The 19,620-nt window shown below is 34.4% G+C and overlaps 1 protein-coding gene across 2 annotated transcripts in view; it reads right to left on the reverse strand.

The window, feature by feature from the left end:
- Window positions 1-862: 862 nt before the first annotated feature.
- The window catches only part of BLOC1S5 (biogenesis of lysosomal organelles complex 1 subunit 5), a 42,929-nt gene continuing 24,171 nt past the window's right edge, over window positions 863-19,620 (reverse strand). The window contains exons 4-6 of one of the 2 annotated variants that reach the window (XM_049106030.1): window positions 16,006-16,064; window positions 11,000-11,130; window positions 2,266-2,403 (exon numbers count right to left, since the gene is read on the reverse strand). In XM_049106030.1, the coding sequence (XP_048961987.1) occupies window positions 11,035-11,130; window positions 16,006-16,064 (155 nt within the window). In that variant the 3' untranslated portion in view covers window positions 2,266-2,403; window positions 11,000-11,034. Of the gene's footprint in view, window positions 2,404-10,999; window positions 11,131-16,005; window positions 16,065-19,620 lie in introns of both variants that reach the window. The other variant, XM_025444840.3, reaches the window with a different exon arrangement.

Consider the following 19,620-nt stretch of genomic DNA (forward strand, 5'->3'; position numbering starts at 1 on the left):
AAAAAAAACAAACCCACAAACATGTAAGTCAAAAAAAAAAAAAAAAAAAGACAATACTCAGACCTTAAAAATAAATATTTCTATAGTACTTTAAAAGGCCAGAACATTACTTCACTTGCTCATTACAAAATAATCCTGTGAGCTACACAGAACCCATATTATCTCTGCTCAACAGCATAAACAGAAATGTTGTAAATTATGTAATTACTAAAGTTGATTTTTATATGTAAATAAAATATCAAAAATGATTTGGAAACTGTGAAATATAAGTGAAAATATTAAGGGGAAGGCAAATCAACTGTCCTATTTATACACTATGTTGATGAGCTAACAAGGTTACAAAGGAAGAATTTACTGTCTTAATGTTTATGGTTCAAAAAGCCTACCAATTTATTTTGGTTTAGGAAGTCCTTTAGATCCTCATATAAAATATACAACCTTGTATGGTATTTATTATTCATATGAGAGGAACATATACCATCAGAAACCTTCGCTGCACAAGTGGAGTAACCACAGTTAAGAGCACATTTGCTCTCACACACAGTCCTGACTTCTTGGTTATAACATCTGTTCAAATGGTGCGTTGGCAATTAATAGCATTCCAAACACTGCCTACAGTACAAAGAGAATTTTCATTTAAGGTTCCCCTCCCTTTTCATGTGTGGGCTATTTTTGGAAGTAAGGTCTTATTTTTTTCCATCCACTGAAAGAGAATTAAGAAAATTCCAACATGCCTTAGTGTCAGCAAGTGCTCTTTTTTTAGTCCAGGTACCAGAGAATGATTGATGAACCTGTCAAGCCTACAGTAGCGGACAGAGAAAGTTGGCAGAAGTTCAGTGTTATTGAAAGAAATCTCAAATACTTATTTCATCTCCTCTATTAACTTTAATCACATTTTCAACATGCAGCCAAGAATGAAGCTTTGACAGTAAGCCATAAATTTACACAAGTAAGCATTGTCACTTTTCTGCAGTAGCAACACTGAGATAACACAAGAGAGTTGGGTATTTTCTTGTGCCTTTCTTTACTGAAGAGCAGTAAAAAATATTTGAAAGATTTATCCATACCTCCAATTCATTTGCCATAAGTCTCAGAAATTATTGCATTTAATTTTGCTTGGTTTACGGCAAATAAAAAAATCAACTTAGTTCCTTAATTAGACTATTAAATGCAGATTTTTTAAAGATCACAGTGATGACAGAATTGGTACATGTTTCATCATAATACACCTGCTTATGAGAACAGACGTTAAACACTAAAAAAGGATTTACATTTAACATGGATCATTTGCCATGTGGGCAAACACTTCTGGTTTATTCAGAGCCAGAATCTTTATATGGTTCCAGAGGGACTCCTTGGCAGATTTTGCTGATTACTCATTAAACAGTTGAAACATGTATAGACATTATTTATCTTACAAAGCTTACCCACAGCAAAACAGACAAAAATGAGGTAAATACTATGGACAAGATTATGGTTCTTGGAAAGGCTGAACGTCAAGTATATTTTTGGTAAGCTTTTCCTTCTAAGTATATTTTAAAAGCTGAAAATATTAAGTGCTGGAAGGCCACAAAACTTAACAAGTGTGTTTTGTCATTCAGTGAAACACATGGTATTATGCTGTACTGCAAAATCTGTAACCTTTCCCAATGGGCAATTCAAAGACCAACGTGGCCATCTTTGCTTCAGTAGAGAAAAGGTTTTGACACTTGCCTCTCTTAAATGTGATCTCTGCTCCAAAGACAGTTGTTTTTGTCCACATTGCCCATGGAATAATACTGTATACATTCTTATAATATAGCCAAGGACGTTATGACAGGCAGCTATTACATCTGTCTTCTAAGCCACAATAACTAATATTCACCCTGTGTGAGAATGAATTAAATCATTTTTCTAATAAGTCTATACTTACAGTCCTCTGAGATAATCAATGGAAAAGACCCAATTCTGATTAACAAAAAGAAAAAAAAAATTATCTCATTTTTCCTCCTACTCCTCCCCATTCAAATAATCATATATAGGCACTTAAAACTGGGAAGATGTAGCACTCTTCTTCTATTAAACAGAGTCTAAAGACTAGTAGAACTTTCTTTTTTCTGATATAAGAGTGCCACTGAATATATTGCTAAGCTTGAAGCAGAGGCTAAATGGTTTGGTGGCAACAGTTTTTTGCAGGGAACTCAATGTTCTCTTATTAATTTGTCACCGTTGTGGTTAAAGTTCTTAAAAGGTGGAAAATTTTGCTAGGTCCTTCTCCATCTCGGCATACTGTTCTTTAAGCCTCTCCATGGCTTTTCTGTGTTCTTCATCCACTTCAGCCTGTTTGCTGTGTTGTTCTTTCATGAAATCTTCCCACTGGATTATATGCTGTTTTTCGCTAGCTATTAAATGGTCATTAAGAATCTGAGAAAAGAAATTTGAAAATCATATAACATTTTCCAGACAATTTTTCTTCTATGCAGAAGAGACAAACATAATTTTACCTCTTGATATTTGGTTACTACAGCAATCAATTTGAAAGTCACAATGCTAAAATTGCATTACAGTTTTAATGTCCAACAAGAACATGACTAATAAATTAGAAACATCTAAGGCTTCTCTTACTATGACTGAACATGGATGGGTAATCATATTTTTGAAATTTCAATAATGTCAAATATCTTTAAATGATAAAATCAAACACAATCCAGGTAAATTTTCATGCCTTTATTTCTCCTCAAATTCCATGTAACTGTATGTAATTTTAAAATCAAGCTTAAAGAATATATACTAAAAAAATCCTTATTATGAGAAAGTAAAGTACGTGTCTTACATAAAATATTTTTTAGATGCACTAAAAATGCATAGATTATTAATCGTTGGACGAGAGCTCAAGACATCCCCTTCTGGCTCAGCTCCGTTCCTTAAAGCAAATGAACACCAAAAGCATCTGTGCAACTATCTTCAGCTCTTCTTGAGATGTTTCTTACTATTTCAATATGAAGAAGAAAAAATTTTCTTTTGAGTACCACAACAATAAAGATAAAATAATGTATAAGTGAAAAAGACATAAGCTTAGTACAATTTCAAGAATTATCTTCAATTATTATACAACAAAGAGGAGCTAAACAGGAAGAGTATGAAAAATGACTTTATATCCCTGTCTTTAAATGTCCCACATACATGTCTTTAGAAGTTTTGATACAGACTAAATCCTATTAAACAAAAAAAAAAAAACTTGTGACAGATACATACCATAAAAAGTTATAAGGCAAAAAAAAAAAAAAAAAAAAAAAGTTATAAAGCACCCGAAGTCATGATAAATTCTAGAAATGCTCATGAAAAGAGGACACCTACTATACTCAGATACTGGTGCCCAGATGCTTGGTCATACCAAAAAGATAGCTAGGAAAAAAATGGAAACTGCTTTCCTGCTGTCATAATGTCCTTGCTGCTCCATTTTCTCTTTCATCTGACATGATAAGCATGATGAAAAGTGGATGGATAATCCATCGTTCTCCAAGTATCTATGAAATGCACATTTTGCTAGCTGTTCTGCGTATCTCATCTACTCCTAAAAACTGCTCTTATAAAATTACATTATTTTCATTTTACAGATAAAGAAATTAAGGTGAAAAGGACACTAAATGCATGTCTCCATGGTCTCAGCTATTACGTTTTTGATTCAAACTTAGGTCTCCATGACACCCGATCTATGCCTTTTCTATTCAAAGTGCAAACTGGATCTTTCCAGAGGAAGGTTTACACAGGTAGCCAGAAGTCTCTTTCACAAGACAAAAACAACTATTGTGAGAGCTCTTTCCGCCAATCTGATCAGCTGTTCCTCTGCACAGAGGCTTTCCAAGTGAAAAGAGGTTGAAGTGAGTCTGAAGTTTGTGTTAAAGTCAAACATTCCCTTACAATATGGGCCTCAGACCCCTGGGATCCACATAGGCTCTACAGTGAGGGGGAGAGGGTTAGGGAGGGGTTTGCTGATGCAATACATTTGGGAAATAGGTTAAAACTCAAAACTTTACTTTTTAACTTTACAGCTTCATGGACTGTAATTCTCCAAAAGATGAATAAAACATGAAGAGTTTGTTAAACTCTTTTCATGGAACTTTGGCAAAAACTATTATATTCTAAGAGAAAAGCCACAGTCAGACTAAAGAGAGAAGAAGATGAAAATAAACTTCCTCAAAATAGGATCCTGTTTTAGCTGTAAATTATTTTTTAATAAGTACAGAAAAATTATGCACACTCAGATGCTATTTAATAGATTTTTCTTTTCTTTTTATTCTTTTAAGATATGCACCACAATTGGCTCAGCCGACCCTGTGATTTGGACCACAAGGCAACAACCCTGATTCCACTTCCCACTAGAGAGCACTTTTTCCAGCGCAACTCAATGGAAAAATGAAGATTTGGGAGGCATATAAACGTCACTTCAAATTCTGGTTCATTTGCTACCAGCTGCATGACCCTGAGCAAGTTAAAGTTTCTTTAACTTTAAAATGAGGAAAATAATACTTTACACTCAATAAATAAATATTTATGAAGACCAGGGGTAATACATGTCAAGTTCCTAGCTCAGTGCCTGTGGAACTTAATGAAAATTAATTATCATTATTATACAAATTATAAGCAAAACCTCTAAAAGGAAGATCAAACACTTTTTATCCTCTCCATTTTTTTGTCATTTAATTTTAATAAATTTTTTAAAAGATTTTATTTTTCGAGAGAGAGAGAGAGAGAGAGAACGCATGCACAGATGGGGAGGCAGAGGGAGAAGCAGAAGCAGGCTCCTCAAAGAGCAATGAGCCCGATGTGGGGCTCCATCTCAGAACCCTGAGATCATGACCTGAGCCAAAGGCAGACACTTAATTTGAGACTGTGCCACCTAGGTGCTCCTAATTTTGTAATTTAATTTAAGCAATAGATTCTTCTAATAATTTGAATACAGGCAACTCAAATAAAAGTGAGTTTCCCCTTCTCACTCCTAAATTCAATTCAATCTTCCTTGATGATTCTACTACTTACCATCTGGCTCTAAAAAAAGACTTTAGGATGTCACTAAATATCATTATGTTTATTTTGTAGTTCTAAGCTTTTGCATATATGATAGATCAGTTCTTGGCCTCACAGTTCAGATGAAAAGAAGCTGAATGCTGACTACTCTCTAACTCAGTTGAAAATCTAGTTTTGCTTTCTTTTTTTTTTTTTTTAAGATTATTTATTTATTCATGAGAGGAGAGAGAGAGAGAAACAGAAAGAGACAGAGAGAGAGAGAAAGAGGCAGAGACACAGGCAGAGGCAGGCTCCATGCAGGGAGCCCGACATGGGACTCGATCCTGGGTCTCAAGGATCAGGCCCTGGGCTGAAGGCGGTGCTAAACCACTAAGCCACCCGGGCGGCTGCCCCTAGTTTTGCTTTCTGATCAAGTTCTTGAAATCACTTTTATTTTATCTTAGCCTCTCAGTTTTAAGAACAGTAAGTGCTACATAATCTTGCATTCCTCTTAACAAACAGTAAAGAAAAAAGGGGCAGTTTATACATTCATGTATACTGACAATACCACAATCTTTACATAAATAAAATCTGACTACCTGGAAATAACATCTACCTGAAACTTAGTTGAGAACTATATGGTAAGACTTTTAAACTATCAAAAGAAAAAAAAAAGATACCAACAAGTCCAATTACAAATACTGTAGTATTCATGAAAAGCTCTTCTGATCCTGAATCGACTTACTTTACTTTACACACAGTTCTAACCATGTTAATTAACTGGTTTCCAAAAGTATACTATATTATTAAAAGTCACAAATTAGAAAAAAAATGCTGATAAATGAGATAGGAAGAAATTATAGTCAGCCTTATGGGGAAGGAGAACACAGATACAAAAACTTAAAAAAAAAAAAAAAACTTAAAACACATAGTATTTGAGGGCATTTGGTACAGAGAAACACTCTCATTCTCTTTAATTCCTTGAGGACCACCCCCCATATTCACCATAATGTAAAACTGCCTATTCTCAACAATTCTTAATTCATAAAGAAATTTAGCCTATAATATTTAATGCATTTTTTGTGAAAACTAGAAAAGTATGAAATATATTTTTAAAGATTTCTACCCAAAATAAAGTTATAAAAGTGGTGTGCCTGAAGAAGATAAAACCTCAGTTTTGTGATAAACTTGGCTAGATGGAATGATTCATTTTTCTAACATTCCTAGACACACAAGGTTTTAATGTATGTAACAGCAGAAAAATCCCCAATTATCTGTATATTACATATCACCTAGACAAAAAATTAAGAGAGTATTCTAAGCCGACAGGAGTGAAGGTTATCCTAGGGTACAGCTACTCAAAATGCAGGGAAATGCAGTCTGGCTCAGCTGTAACTTCCTGGAATAGAATGACAAGGAGCTGAGCAGCTGCTTAATCGAAAGCAGCACATATGCCGCCTCCTAACCGTCTGCCACAATACTTCCTCAACTCCACTGAAGCCCTTCTCAAGTCGGTGTGCACCCCAGTTCACACATGAGGAAGTCACTAAATCCAAGGATTTAGCCTGATGTACCAATGAATTTGTTCATACCTACAAAGAACTCTCAGAAATAAGGAAAAATCTTTTGTAAATACTAAGGGAGCTGTAGACCATTATCACCTGTGCACATCACTTCCAGCAACAGCAATTCTGCATTTATGTTTAAGAAATGGGGTCCTACATGAGATTTAGTCTGGAATAGGTGTCCCTCATTTGAAAAACAATGATCCCATCTAATTACAGTTATATTCAAATAGCTTCATACAAGTCTGATAGGATGTCATAGCTCCCCTACATACATACCAAATCCTTTCTCTAGTATCCTTTTTCCTGGTATTATTAATAGTTCATGAGTACTAAAGATGATTTCCTGATGTTTGTACAAACATATTTCTTTAACAACAACAAAATGAAGTCACATTAAAAAAAAAAAAAAAATGAAGTCACATTACACAGGATGGTCTGCAGCTTTCCCTCTTCAGTAATGATACAATATGTACCAGGGGCACAGCAGCAGCAGGAGGGTGGGAGAGCTCTGCCCTGGGTGCAAGCAATAAGAGGGTGTATTGTCTGTATAGAATTTAAATCAATGACACAAACAAATGAAAGACTGTTTTTTATCATCACCAGGCACTGACAATACTGAAAAATGTAGGTGATAAAATACTCCTAAACCAAAAATCTTTCCTTAGTCTAAAGCTCTAAACAATTGGTTACTGTTGAATTTTAATGTTTCTAATTAACACATTTTTATGGTTTATCCTTTAATAAATTTTGTATTTTACACTGAGTTAATTTAGAGGACTTCCAGTTACATAGCCAGTCCTGCACCAAGATGAAGTCGGCTATACATGTTTATTTCAAAAGTAAATTCCAAAGAGTCCAGAATCATTTCAGTTTTCTTTAGGCCATTCAGCCCCTCCAATTCCTGGGTAATAAATTTTATTGACTTAAACAATGATGGTAGAGCAAATGGAGATAAAATGTGAATCGGTTCAAATCCATTATTCTATATTACCATTTTTTAATAATTAAATTTGCCTATGTTTTTATTTGTACTTAAAATTTTTTATCCTGTGGGGATACTGGGAGCCACTAGAATGATTGCCAAAGAACAAAGACAGTATTGCAATTTCTGGAATTTATTGTGACATGTGATTTTTATGAAGCTCTTCCAGACTTTTTCTTATGCTTAAAACTTTCCTGAACTATGTATCTATTGCTTCATGTGAAAGAAATTTTTCAAAATCATAATTTAAAAAAGCATTTTTAATCAACTGTGAGTCGAACTAGATTAATAAATCTGTCTATACTATTTAATTTGAATAGTCAAAGGTCAAATTTGATGACGTTATTAACAAATCTGCATAAGAATCAAAAGCAAACTATAATATTATTACTCATTACAATAGACCAATACGTAAATAACAGTTTTTTTCCCCCCAAAACTAATCAATGTACTTAAATTTATTAATCTCTTACTTTTTCTCTAGTGTGACAGTACTTTTTAAATTTTTTTACCGGTGTGACTACATACATGAAGTTAAAAACACCACCACCTGCATTTTTGTTCTTGTCATTATTCTTTAATATCAGGCTTATTATTAAACATAATTTTGTTGGGGGGAGTGTTAAAAAATGGTCTGTTCTAGGTGCCAAATATGGTACATATACTGTTCCTATATAGACATATTTCCAAAAGTCACACACACAGTGAGAACAGGGTAGAATCAAGAGTAAAACTCCAGTTTTCTAAAAGCTATACAATGCCGTTTAAACCAACTATACTAAATTATTAGGCTCTTAGGATTGGCAATGTTTTTTAAAAATGACAGAAACTAACAAGTATTTCACATTTCAATTTCAAAAGTAATTAAGAGATTTAAAAAAACTAACTGAATATGCCTGAATAGGCAGAAAAAAAAGTCTACAGGCACACACTATAAGCCACTTTGGGATTTATATGTGGGGCTTCCACGAATTTTCAAAACAAAGTGCAACTAACTTTGAAATAGTTTTTCTAAGAAGAGAAAATATGAAAGCATGTGGTATTAAAAATCAAGTCATTCCAGAACCAGATGAGTTTACTGGTGAATTCTACCAAACATTTAAAGGAGAATTAATACTAATCCTTCTCAAACTCTTCAAAAAATTTGACTAGGAGGAAAGACTTCTCAACTCATTCTATGAGGCCTGCAATGTACTGAGACCAAAGCCAGACAAAGGCAATATAAGAAAAAAGAAGTACGGATCAGTATTTCTGATAAATACTGATATAAAATCCTCAATAAATTACTAGCAAACTGACTTCAACAGCATATTAAAAGGGTCATAGACTATTTTGTTCTTGGAATGTAAGGATTGTTTAAAACACATGAGAATCAATGAGTAAAATATATTACATCAATAGAATGAAGGGAAAAAAAAAACACATAACCATCTCAATCTAATGCAGAAAACATATTTATCCCAAGTTCAAGATCCTTCCATGATAAAAACATTCCACAACTAGTGATAGAAGGTAACTATCTCAACAGAATAAAGGCAAATATGTAAAAACTCACAGCTAGCATTATATCCAAAGGTATAAAACTTAAAGTTTTCTCTCTAATATCAGGAAGGAGACAAAATTTTGCTTTTGTCACTTCTACTCAACATAGTATTAGAAGTCCTAGCTAGGGAAATTAGGAGAGAAAAAAAAGAAGGCACCCAAATTGGAGAAATAAAATTATCTGTGCTTATAGACAGCATAGTCTTGTATGTAGAAAACCATAAGGTTTCACAAAAAAACCTACTAGAATGAGCAAATTCAGAAAATCTGTAGGATACAAAATTAACACTCAAAAATCAGTTGCATTTCCATATACTAATGATGAATAATCCGAAAAGGATATTAAGAAAATTCTGTTTACAATAGTATTGAAAAGAATATTTAGAAATGAATTTAACCAAGGAGGCAAAAGACTTATACACTGATAACTAGAAAATATTCCTAAAAAATAAAGACATAAGTCTCATGTTCATGGATTGGAAGACTTAATATTGTTAAGATGTCAGTACTATCCAAAGTGATCTGCAGGGTTAATGGCATCCCTATTAAAATCCCAATAATGTTTTGGTGTTTTTTATTTTTTTAACAGGAATAGAAGTCATCTATTAAATTCATCTATTTAACAGAAAGAGAAGTCATCCTAAAAGTCATATGAAATCTCAAGTGACACCAAGAACCCCAAACAATCCTGAAAAAAGAAGGAAGTTGGAGGTCTCACACTGTATTAACCATGTATTCATAAGGCTTTGATATCTGGGGCCTCACTAACCCTGGAAAGACTGTCCTTCCCAGGCTAGCCTATTCCTAGAAATAGGACTCATGACTCCCCTGTGAGTGTACCTTTTATATAAGTCAATCAATCCAGAGCCTATACCCCAACCACCTTTATTGGCCACTATCTACTTGTCTTAATTACACAAGGCCAGACAGCTAGGGACAACCCCTATCCCCCAGAGTGTGCTAAAATTATTCAAATTAGCCAATCTTAAGCCTGCTAAACATTACCTGTTACATTTCCCTTCCTGCTGAAACCATAAATAACCAGTTCCGCCTCCCACCCCCCGACTAACCCTGATGCTTCCTCATATGGTCCTATGTGGCATGGTATGACATGCATCCTCCTCTTGGAAACTATAATCAACAATCTTTCTATGGCAATCATCCCCTTATCTGTTGGCCTTACCATATCTAATAATAAAACCTACATTTTATAAAGTATATTTCTTGATTTCAAAACTTACCACAAAGCTATTGTAGTCAAAACAGTGTGGTACTGGCATACAGAAAAACACAGAGACCACCAGAAAAGAAGAGTTCAGAAATAAACCCTCACATATATGGTCGAGTGAATTTTGATAAAGGGTGTCAAAACCATTCAGTAGGAAAAGGGCAATCCTTCCAACAAATGGTGCTGGGAAAATGTATAACCATATACAAATAAAAAGTGAAAACAGACCCTTATGCCTTGCATCACATACAAAAATAAACTCAGAATAGGTCAAAGATCTAAATCTAAGTCCTAAAACATAAAATTCTTAGAAGACAACAGAAGGAAAGCACCATGACATTGGATTTGGCAATGATTTCTTGGCTATCCCACCAAAAGTACAGGCAACAAAAGTAAAAATAGATAAATTGAACTTCATCAAAATTAAAAACTTTTGTGCATCAAAGGATGCTATCAACAGAGTAAAAGTCAATCCACAGAATGGGAGGAAGTATTTGCAAATCATATATATCGTAAGAGGTTAATATCCAAAATGTATAAAGAACTCCTACAAACTCAACAACAGTAAAACCAAATAACCTGATCCAAAAATAGGCAAAGGGCTTGAATGAACATTTCTACAAGGAAGATACACAAACAGCCAATAAGCAAAGGAAAAAAATACTCAACATCACTAATCATTAAAAGAAACACCTGGGTTCCTCAGTAGTGGAGTGTCTGCTTTCAGCTCAGGGCATGATCCCAGGGTCCAGGGACTGAGTCCTGACATCAGGCTCCCCATGGAGAGCCTGCTTCTCCCTCTGCCCGTGTCTCTGCCTGTGTCTCTTGAATAAATAAATAAATAAATAAATAAATAAATAAATAAATAAAATCTTAAAAAAAAAAAAAGGAAATGCAAATCAAAATCACAGTAAGATACCACCTTACACCCATTAGGACTGCTACTACCAAAGAAACAGAAAATAACGAAGTGTTGACAAGGATGTAGGGAAAATAGAACACTTGCACACTGCAGTTGGGAATACAGAATGATGCGAACGTGGAAAACAGGATGGTAGTTCCTCAGAAAATTAAAAATAGCATTACCATTTGATCCAGTAATTCTACTTCTGAGTATATATTCAAAAGAACTGGAGGCAGGGGTTTAAACAAATAGGTGTACACTCAGGATAATAGCAATATTATTCACAACAGTGAAAATGTGGAAGTAACCCAACTATCCATAGACAAATGAAGGGATATGTAAAATATGGACTATACATATAAAAGAATACTAGTCAATCTTAAAAAGGAATGAAATTCTGATACTGGCAATAACACTGATGAACCCTGAAGACACTATATTAAAGAAATAAGTCAGTGGCAAAACGATAAATGTTGTATGATTCCACTTAGAACAGGTACCTAGACTACTCAAATTATAGACAGGAAGTGGAATGGTGGTTGCCAAGAATAAAGGGAGGGGGGAAGGGGGAGTTAGTGTTTAATGGGTACAGAGTCTCATTGGGGAAGATGAAAAGTTCTGGAAATGGATGGTAGTGATGGTTGTAGAGAAATGTCAATGTACTTAATGTCACAGAACTGTACACTTAAAAATAATAAAAAAGGTAAATTTTATGTTGTATGTATTTTACCACAACAAAAAAATTCTCAAATCAGGTTTCAGAGAGTCCTTTCTAAATGAATCAATTTCATTCTTAAATGAGTGGATACATTTGCTTTTAAGATAAAATTAGAAAATGCCAACTTTAAAAGAAAATGAAGAGAAAGTTTATAAATGAGCTACAACCATGTACAGAGAGTATTTAGCTGTGATGATTTTGTCTCTTTCTACAAGAGAGAAAGAAATAGTAATAAAAAATGGCTTACATATATCTCATTAGAGATACATTCAAAGAGAAGCCAATCCTGAGGCTAACCTGTGTCTAGGAACGGTTCTATAAATGAACTCTGGGATATATAATAAACACAAAATTTTAAGTGATTCTTAACTGGGGGGTGGGGTGGGGGGTGTATTATAACCCTCTTGTCCCTCAAATTTTTGGTCATCACAGCACAGGTTAGGGGGAAGTGCTATAGGTATCTAGTGGGTAAAAGCCAACGATGCAGCTAAACATCCTACAAAGCACAGGCCAGCCTCCACAACAAAGAATTATCTGTTCCAAAATGTCCATAGGGCAGAGTTTGAGAAACCCTGGTCTATAGGGAAACTCTGAATAAGCCAACTAAGGCCTAAAAGGCCCTTTCAAACATCTATCAGTAATACGCTGTCATTAATTTTACCTAGGACTTACACCAATAAATAAAACAGAATTTACTTTCGTAAAAAGTCTCAGAATAACAGCCGTCAGTAACAACTTTAAACAGACTACTACATACTGATCTATTCCTTTGTATTTTCAGACTCTATCACAAACAATGTATGTGCTATTTTGTTGCTTTCATGAAAAAAATCATGCAGGAGTAGAACTAAATCTAGTAAATATCTGCAGACAAGATGAATCAAAGGATCCATATTTACTTTATTATTATCTCTAGTCTGGTTGAATGTGGCTTCAAAAGTTGACATGTGTGCATGAACCTAAGTTTAAACTACTGACAGATATTCACAGCTCATTTCCTTTGGTGGTATATTTTTAAGAGTCAGTGAATTTTCTAAACTAGTTGTATTTTCATTTCACTACTTTTAATGCCAGCTTTCAAAATGCAACTTTGTACTAATGGGTAGTTTTCAAGACACATGTCAAACAACTGGGGAATGTGCATTTATTGTTCTTCTGAATGTACTTTTAGGTATCAATTGTGGGAAGTATAATTTGGATGAATGACGTTTATCATAATTTACTTCCCACAGAATTCCACAAATTGTCTTGACATAAAAGAATTAAAGATTAACGGCAATAGTCTATTTTATTCCATTACTACTCCCATCTTTCTTTGTTCTGAGAACCATTCAAATATATAATATGTAGCCAACAGTATAACCAAGGGCAACAATTAACATTAGACTGTAAAACGCAGCTAGAGGTCAATTTTGCTTTGTACACATTTGCCAGATGAAAAATGAAGCTTCATGTCTGTATCTTTATATATATATATATATATATATATATATATATATATACTGAAATCTCTACCATGTCAGTTTCAGCAAAAACCAGAAAGTCCTTAATACATATTTCAAATGTTCTACTAACTATACGAGCACTAAAAAAGATTGACCTGCAAAATATAAAGAATTTTTACTTTTCTCTGAGCTCTGATAATGCACTTTGTGTAACATTCAGCTGGTTTATTTTATTAAATTATCTTGAAAAAAGAAAATAATCAGAGTGGATTCTTATACATGTAGGTTTCATAAATGCCATACTAATTCTAAGTGAAACACACTTTAGTACATTCTAAAATACTAATTTTTAATGTATATTCCACATTCAAAAGTTTAGTAATATTCTCTGACATAATACCTATAATATATTTAAGACTAACATAATCTAAGAACTTTATTTCCTGAGGCCGTTTTTATTCAAACCGTGGTACAGTATTTTAGTACCTTTTAATTTATGAAACTGTGAATGGGTGGGATTCTCAAGTGATTCACCAATTCTAAGAGACACAACAGCAGGGCTCTTATCCATAGAGTGACTGCCTGCATCTTAAATCGATCTGGGAGGAGAAAAATTGTGCCTTCCATCTGGAGCCATATACAATTTGCAAAGCTGTTTCACATAGATTATATAATAAAACTTATCTGGTAAGTAGAAATGGTATTTATTTTGCAAATGAGGAGCTTAAAGCTCAAGGGGATTTATGTAAGGGCATACAGCTAGCCAACAAAAGGAACTACCAGAAGTAGAAGACTCTAGATATTTTTTCATCTAAGCTGGTCATTTTCATACTTATATACAGTTAAGATACCAAATGTGAAAAAGTTCCAAATGACAAGAGGAACTATTCCAAATATAATTTAATTTTAGGTTAGTTCTGCTCAAGAATGACAAGAATTGACATTTTATCACAATCATAACTGCTCTGACAATGTCTTAGGAAGAAAGATCAACAATGTATGAGTGCATATTCACATGAATCTGCTTAAATCACACAGTAACATGCTACACAGAACACTGTTCATTTTTATTTTGAAAATATAGAGAATTGCTTATTTACAGTGAGTAAAAGCCAGTGCAGCCAGTGTTCTATCAGAGTGTTTCTGTTTCTCAAAACCAGAAATGCTCCTTGTGCCCTCAACAAATTGTTTAATGTAGCACTGAAGATTCTCCACAATCATCTCTAGAAATATCCATTTAGATACTCACATACAGCTATGTGAGACTACTGACTTCTCATATCTTTTGTCTTTGCTTACACTGTATCCCTCACCCTACACTAAATGAATTCCTACTCACTGACCAAGATTGGGCTGGAATGCCACCATTTTTCCTCACACATTATTACTACCCCTTTGCCAAGATCCTATGAAGTTCTTTGTAACCTGACCAACAGCTGTTACTTTATCCTACATCATACTAGCATTAATGGTTTGGGAATCCTCTTCTGGACCATTAGTTCCTGAGTGTATGAACAGCCTTAAACTTAAACCAAAATCTTTCCTCCCCAGTGGCACCTCACAATATCTGCTCTCCAGTCTGGCACTGCCCACGTTAAGCTCTCGTGCCTGCATAAGTGCTCTGTGGACACTATCCAAGTACTACACCCAGACAAATTTTCCTGGCCACGGCTGTACCTTGCCATTTTATCAACATGCTCAGTGGCTCTGCTCTCTGACCCAGCCTGCTAGGACCCTCCTCCTCTTGGGCAGTTTTCCCACCTGCCTGAAATGTTGAGTCCTTTCAGGAAGGCCTAATTCATCAAATTGTTGCATTTAAAAACTCTGTATCAATATTTACAGTTGAACTGAGGGGGTAGAAACTCAAACTCTGGCAAGCTTTATTTATTCCACTGTATTTTTATATAGTGCAGATCTGAACTATTATTGTAGATTAACCACAACACATTCCAGAGAAATGGAGATAGCAACACTTGTTGATACAGAAAAGGCATTCCATTCAGAGTGATTTCGTATTTTCAACATTTCTTTAAAAATATATCTTTATTAGTTTAGAACAATGAATAAGTTATAAATATATTTTTTGGAAATTATAAGTGAAAAGAGCAAATTATCACAGGAACTTAAATTTTTGTGCTATTTGTCCACATCTGAATTTACTTAAGATATATTTTCAATAAGCAAAGCACTACCCAGCAAGTGATTCACATACTCATAGGACTTTTCATTAAATAACCTATTCACAGGCATGAATGGTTCCTTTTCTAGAAGAAATATATATAACATGCTCATCAATGTTTCAGGCTCAAAGAAAAAATGTGTATTTCCAATCTGGTGGGTATTTTTTGTTCCATATGAAAGTCTTACTCTTTGTTCTCCATCAGATGAACACTACTTTCAGGGAAAAGATGGAAGTGTTGAAAAAGAAAAAAAAAAGGTCTGCAATTTGACTTATAAAAATATGCATGGTGCAATCATGTGCTCATACCTCAACATATCTTCAATGAATTAGCCATTTTTAAATATTTTTAAATCACTGCATAAAGAAAACAAATTTAGAGTTTTTTTTAAATCAAAGCAACTGCTAATAATATGAGTTATAGGCCCCATTATCCAAATGATCTACTTTTACCTTCTTTCGTTCCTGCTCCCTCTGTTGGAGTCTACAGACTGAGTCAGAAGCTGCTTGCACTGAAATAAAACAGACAATGGGTTTCAATCAGCTCATATTTAAGACTCACCTGGAGAAAAGAAAAAAAAAAAAGGAAACTTGGACTGTTTTAGATCTTAAGAGACTATGCAAAAGAACTGATATGATAGTATTTTGGTCGTGGCTAGAAGGGAAAAAAAGCAGTTTTGCCAATATATTCAGGATGTCATAATCAGAACCACCATCATTCTTGAGCCTTGAGATAAAAGCATTTAACTAATTCTAGTGACAAGTTGTCAACAAAAACTTCAGAATTCTCAAAAAAGATGTAAAATGCCAAAAAAAATTTATCATTACATTTTTAGTCTTACAGTGTCTCTCCGATTCATTCACTCTCTCTCCCCTTTTCCTCATTCATACAAAATTCTCTCTTGCAGACAGTACTTGATATGTACAACACTTCCACAACTTTCTATTCCTGCTTCTGCTCTCTCATCTGCTAATTCACCCTGGCTGCCACTGCCAGATTCAAATTTCCCTGCACTATTCTCATTGAGTGATTTCCCTTCCTAATGAACCACAACTACTAGTAATAATTATTAGAGTTATTTACTGAGTATTACTCTGTGCCCAGGCCCATGCTAAGTACCTGCCATGTATTATTCTTCTTAATCCCACTTTCCTCTTAGGAGAGGATCACTGTCCCATTTTACAGATTTTTGGCAAAAAAAACGAGGTAGAAAGAGAAGGTAATACGACTAGTAAGTACAGAGAGCAGGATTTAAAATCCAACCACTACCTCTAAAAACTTGGCTCAAAATTCTCTCCTCAACACTCAACTCCTCTTATGACCTCATCAATCAAACTGGTCTTCATCCATCAGTTTTTCAGACCTCTTCACTGACTGAATCCATAGTATTTCCATACACAAATGTCTCACTTACTTCATTGTTTCACATGCCGGTTAACAGTGAACTGGAGTCAAATCTACAGTTGAGGACTTAGCTGCATGACTTAGCATGTGTGCCTGCTCCTTCATTCACTTGTCAAATACTGAGTGAGCACTTACTATGTGCCAGGCGCTTGACTGTTGCTGTTCCTGATGCCTTAATTTCTCATTTGTAAAATGAACCTAACAACTAATAAGAGGACTTCAGAATTGATATCAAATAAGATATTAAGCTTACAAATAATTGAAATATTAATGCCCCTGGTAACAGTTCTGCACACAGTGTAAGCAGTCAAGGAATGTGATTACTACTATTTTTCTTCTTACTGTACTATCCCTACTGAAAATGCTTTCCTTACTCCTTTCTTCTAATGAAAATGTTTTACTTGTCTTCAAAGAACAGTTCAAGGTTAACTGCCTTCATAATAAAGCCCTCCCAGATTAATGCTTTCCCTAGAAGAATTTTTCTCTTATTTGAAATTCCTTTATCAGGTAGGTGTGCATCTTACCATTTATCTTGCCTTTGCTTCAACAGAGGTTTGCCTAGTGTCTTATAATTCTGCTTTCCTATCCTACCCAAACCTAGCCCCAAATAGCTCACAAATTCCATAACAGGGCAGGGACTGTGATTTCCCTTTCTGAAAAATGTTAGGTCCCTCCCTGTGAGAATATGGTAAAAGAGGAGGATTCTGCTTTTCAAAAGTAATGTTTTTATCAGTAACTATTTATTTTAGTTATATAAAGATAATACTTTAGGACTGAAAATTATGTTCCCAATCATTGTTTGTTCTAACAGAAAAGATGAAAACAAAACAAAATGGGAGCTGATTAGATCTGCCTTCTTTCTGTGGCATATTAATATTACATCATCTTTCCCAAGCAGTGGTTCTATCATTTCCTGATTGGATTTTTTCCCCTGACGCTGAACATAACTTTAAAAAATCCATTTTGTAGTCTTTGGGTGCTTTATCATTTTCAAATCATTCTGGGCTTAATCTAAAAGAAGAGCTACAAAACTATGACATTATTTTGTCATTTGTTATGTCCTTTAAATTTTTAATTAGAACACATCTGACAGAGGCACACTTTTGTTCTTATAGGGATTGTCTTTATACTCAGACAGAATGACCATTTTTAGAAATTTCAGTCCCTTAGAACTAACTGACTTTAATTCTTTAGCCACATATTAATAAAGGTTTACTTTCTAAATTTCATGCAATTTGCTTTTCTAAAATACAAGAAAATCATGTGACTATACCAAACATTCCTTCTTCATGATTAGAGACCCTAAGAGGAAAAGGTGTATTATGCAAACCTTCCTATCACTTCTACTGGTTATATTAATTCAGTAGGAAGCTATTTCCCCTGTTGTCTCAGTATTTTAGGAGACTGTACTGATCTTAAAGCATCGAGAATTTATCAAATTATATTCTCTAAACCAAAACTTTTTGAAATTAGCACCACATATGGAAATTGTGCCACAGACAACAGCTAACAACATCCCAACTGTCCTCACACAAGAGAAGCAAATACATTCTACCACAATGTGTATACGTAAACTTCAAATACATACATAAGCAAATAATTTTGGTTTGGTATCAGAAGATGTTGGCTGAATTCTCATTCATTCCTTTTTTTTTTTTTTTTTTTTTTAAGATTTTATTTATTTGACAGAGAACACAAGCAGGGGAAGTGGCAGAGGGAGAGGGAAAGGGGGAGGAAGGGAGCCTGACATGGGGCTAAATCCCAGGACCCCAGAATCAGGACAGAGATGGAGCGAGGAAGAGGCAGGCAGTAAAGACAAAATACTGGTGAAAATTCTTACTGGTAAAGTGCTATAAAAAAACTGGTTAGTATTTTAAATTGTTGAATTCCTAAAGATTTCTAGGTAGAGACAGAGTGAAAGCAAAACCAAGCAAATTTAGTCCCCTAAATAATGCACAAAATAAATAAAAAGCTAAGAAAAACAAAAGGTAAGAAATTCCATGATTTACTGAACCGACTAATCCGAACTGTATACTATAAAGTGTGAAATGTGGCGGCCAAGAACTCAGACTCCTAACCCCACTGTAATTACCTCATCTCGCAAAAGTTAGAAAAAGAAAACGAGTTGACAAAATTCTTAGAACTCTAATATGCTTTAATTTGTACAGAAATGGATTTGGAGGGTGGAGAAAGCACATGATAGCTGAGAGACAGATAAGACAGACAAAGCACCTATTCTGAAAGAAAAACTGATAGTTTTCCGTAAGTACCTCATTATATAAAATAACAATATGAGCGTATTAAAAGAAAGCAAACACATCATATGAAATGAAAAATGAAATTGCAGTGCTGAGGAAACAGAACTGTGACAATACCATTACAGATCTAATAAATCAGAAGGAACTAAATGGTCTAAGGCTAAATAAACAATTGGCAGCACTAGAACTGCAGGACAGAAAGCAAATACTATAAACCTCAATCAAGTTAAAATTCACAAGTGAGAAGTTGGGGAAGAAAGGCAGGAGAGGAGCAGTGAGATTCCTAACGCCTCCAACTCTTGGGGCCTCAATCAATGCAGAAATAACAACACGACTAACTTCTGAATGTTATTTATAACTTTTTTGTTTTTCTAATTATTTTTCTTTGATCTTTTAGTTAACTAC

This window comes from Canis lupus, chromosome 35 (assembly GCF_003254725.2).
Source record: "Canis lupus dingo isolate Sandy chromosome 35, ASM325472v2, whole genome shotgun sequence".
Taxonomy (NCBI): Eukaryota; Metazoa; Chordata; class Mammalia; order Carnivora; family Canidae; genus Canis; species Canis lupus.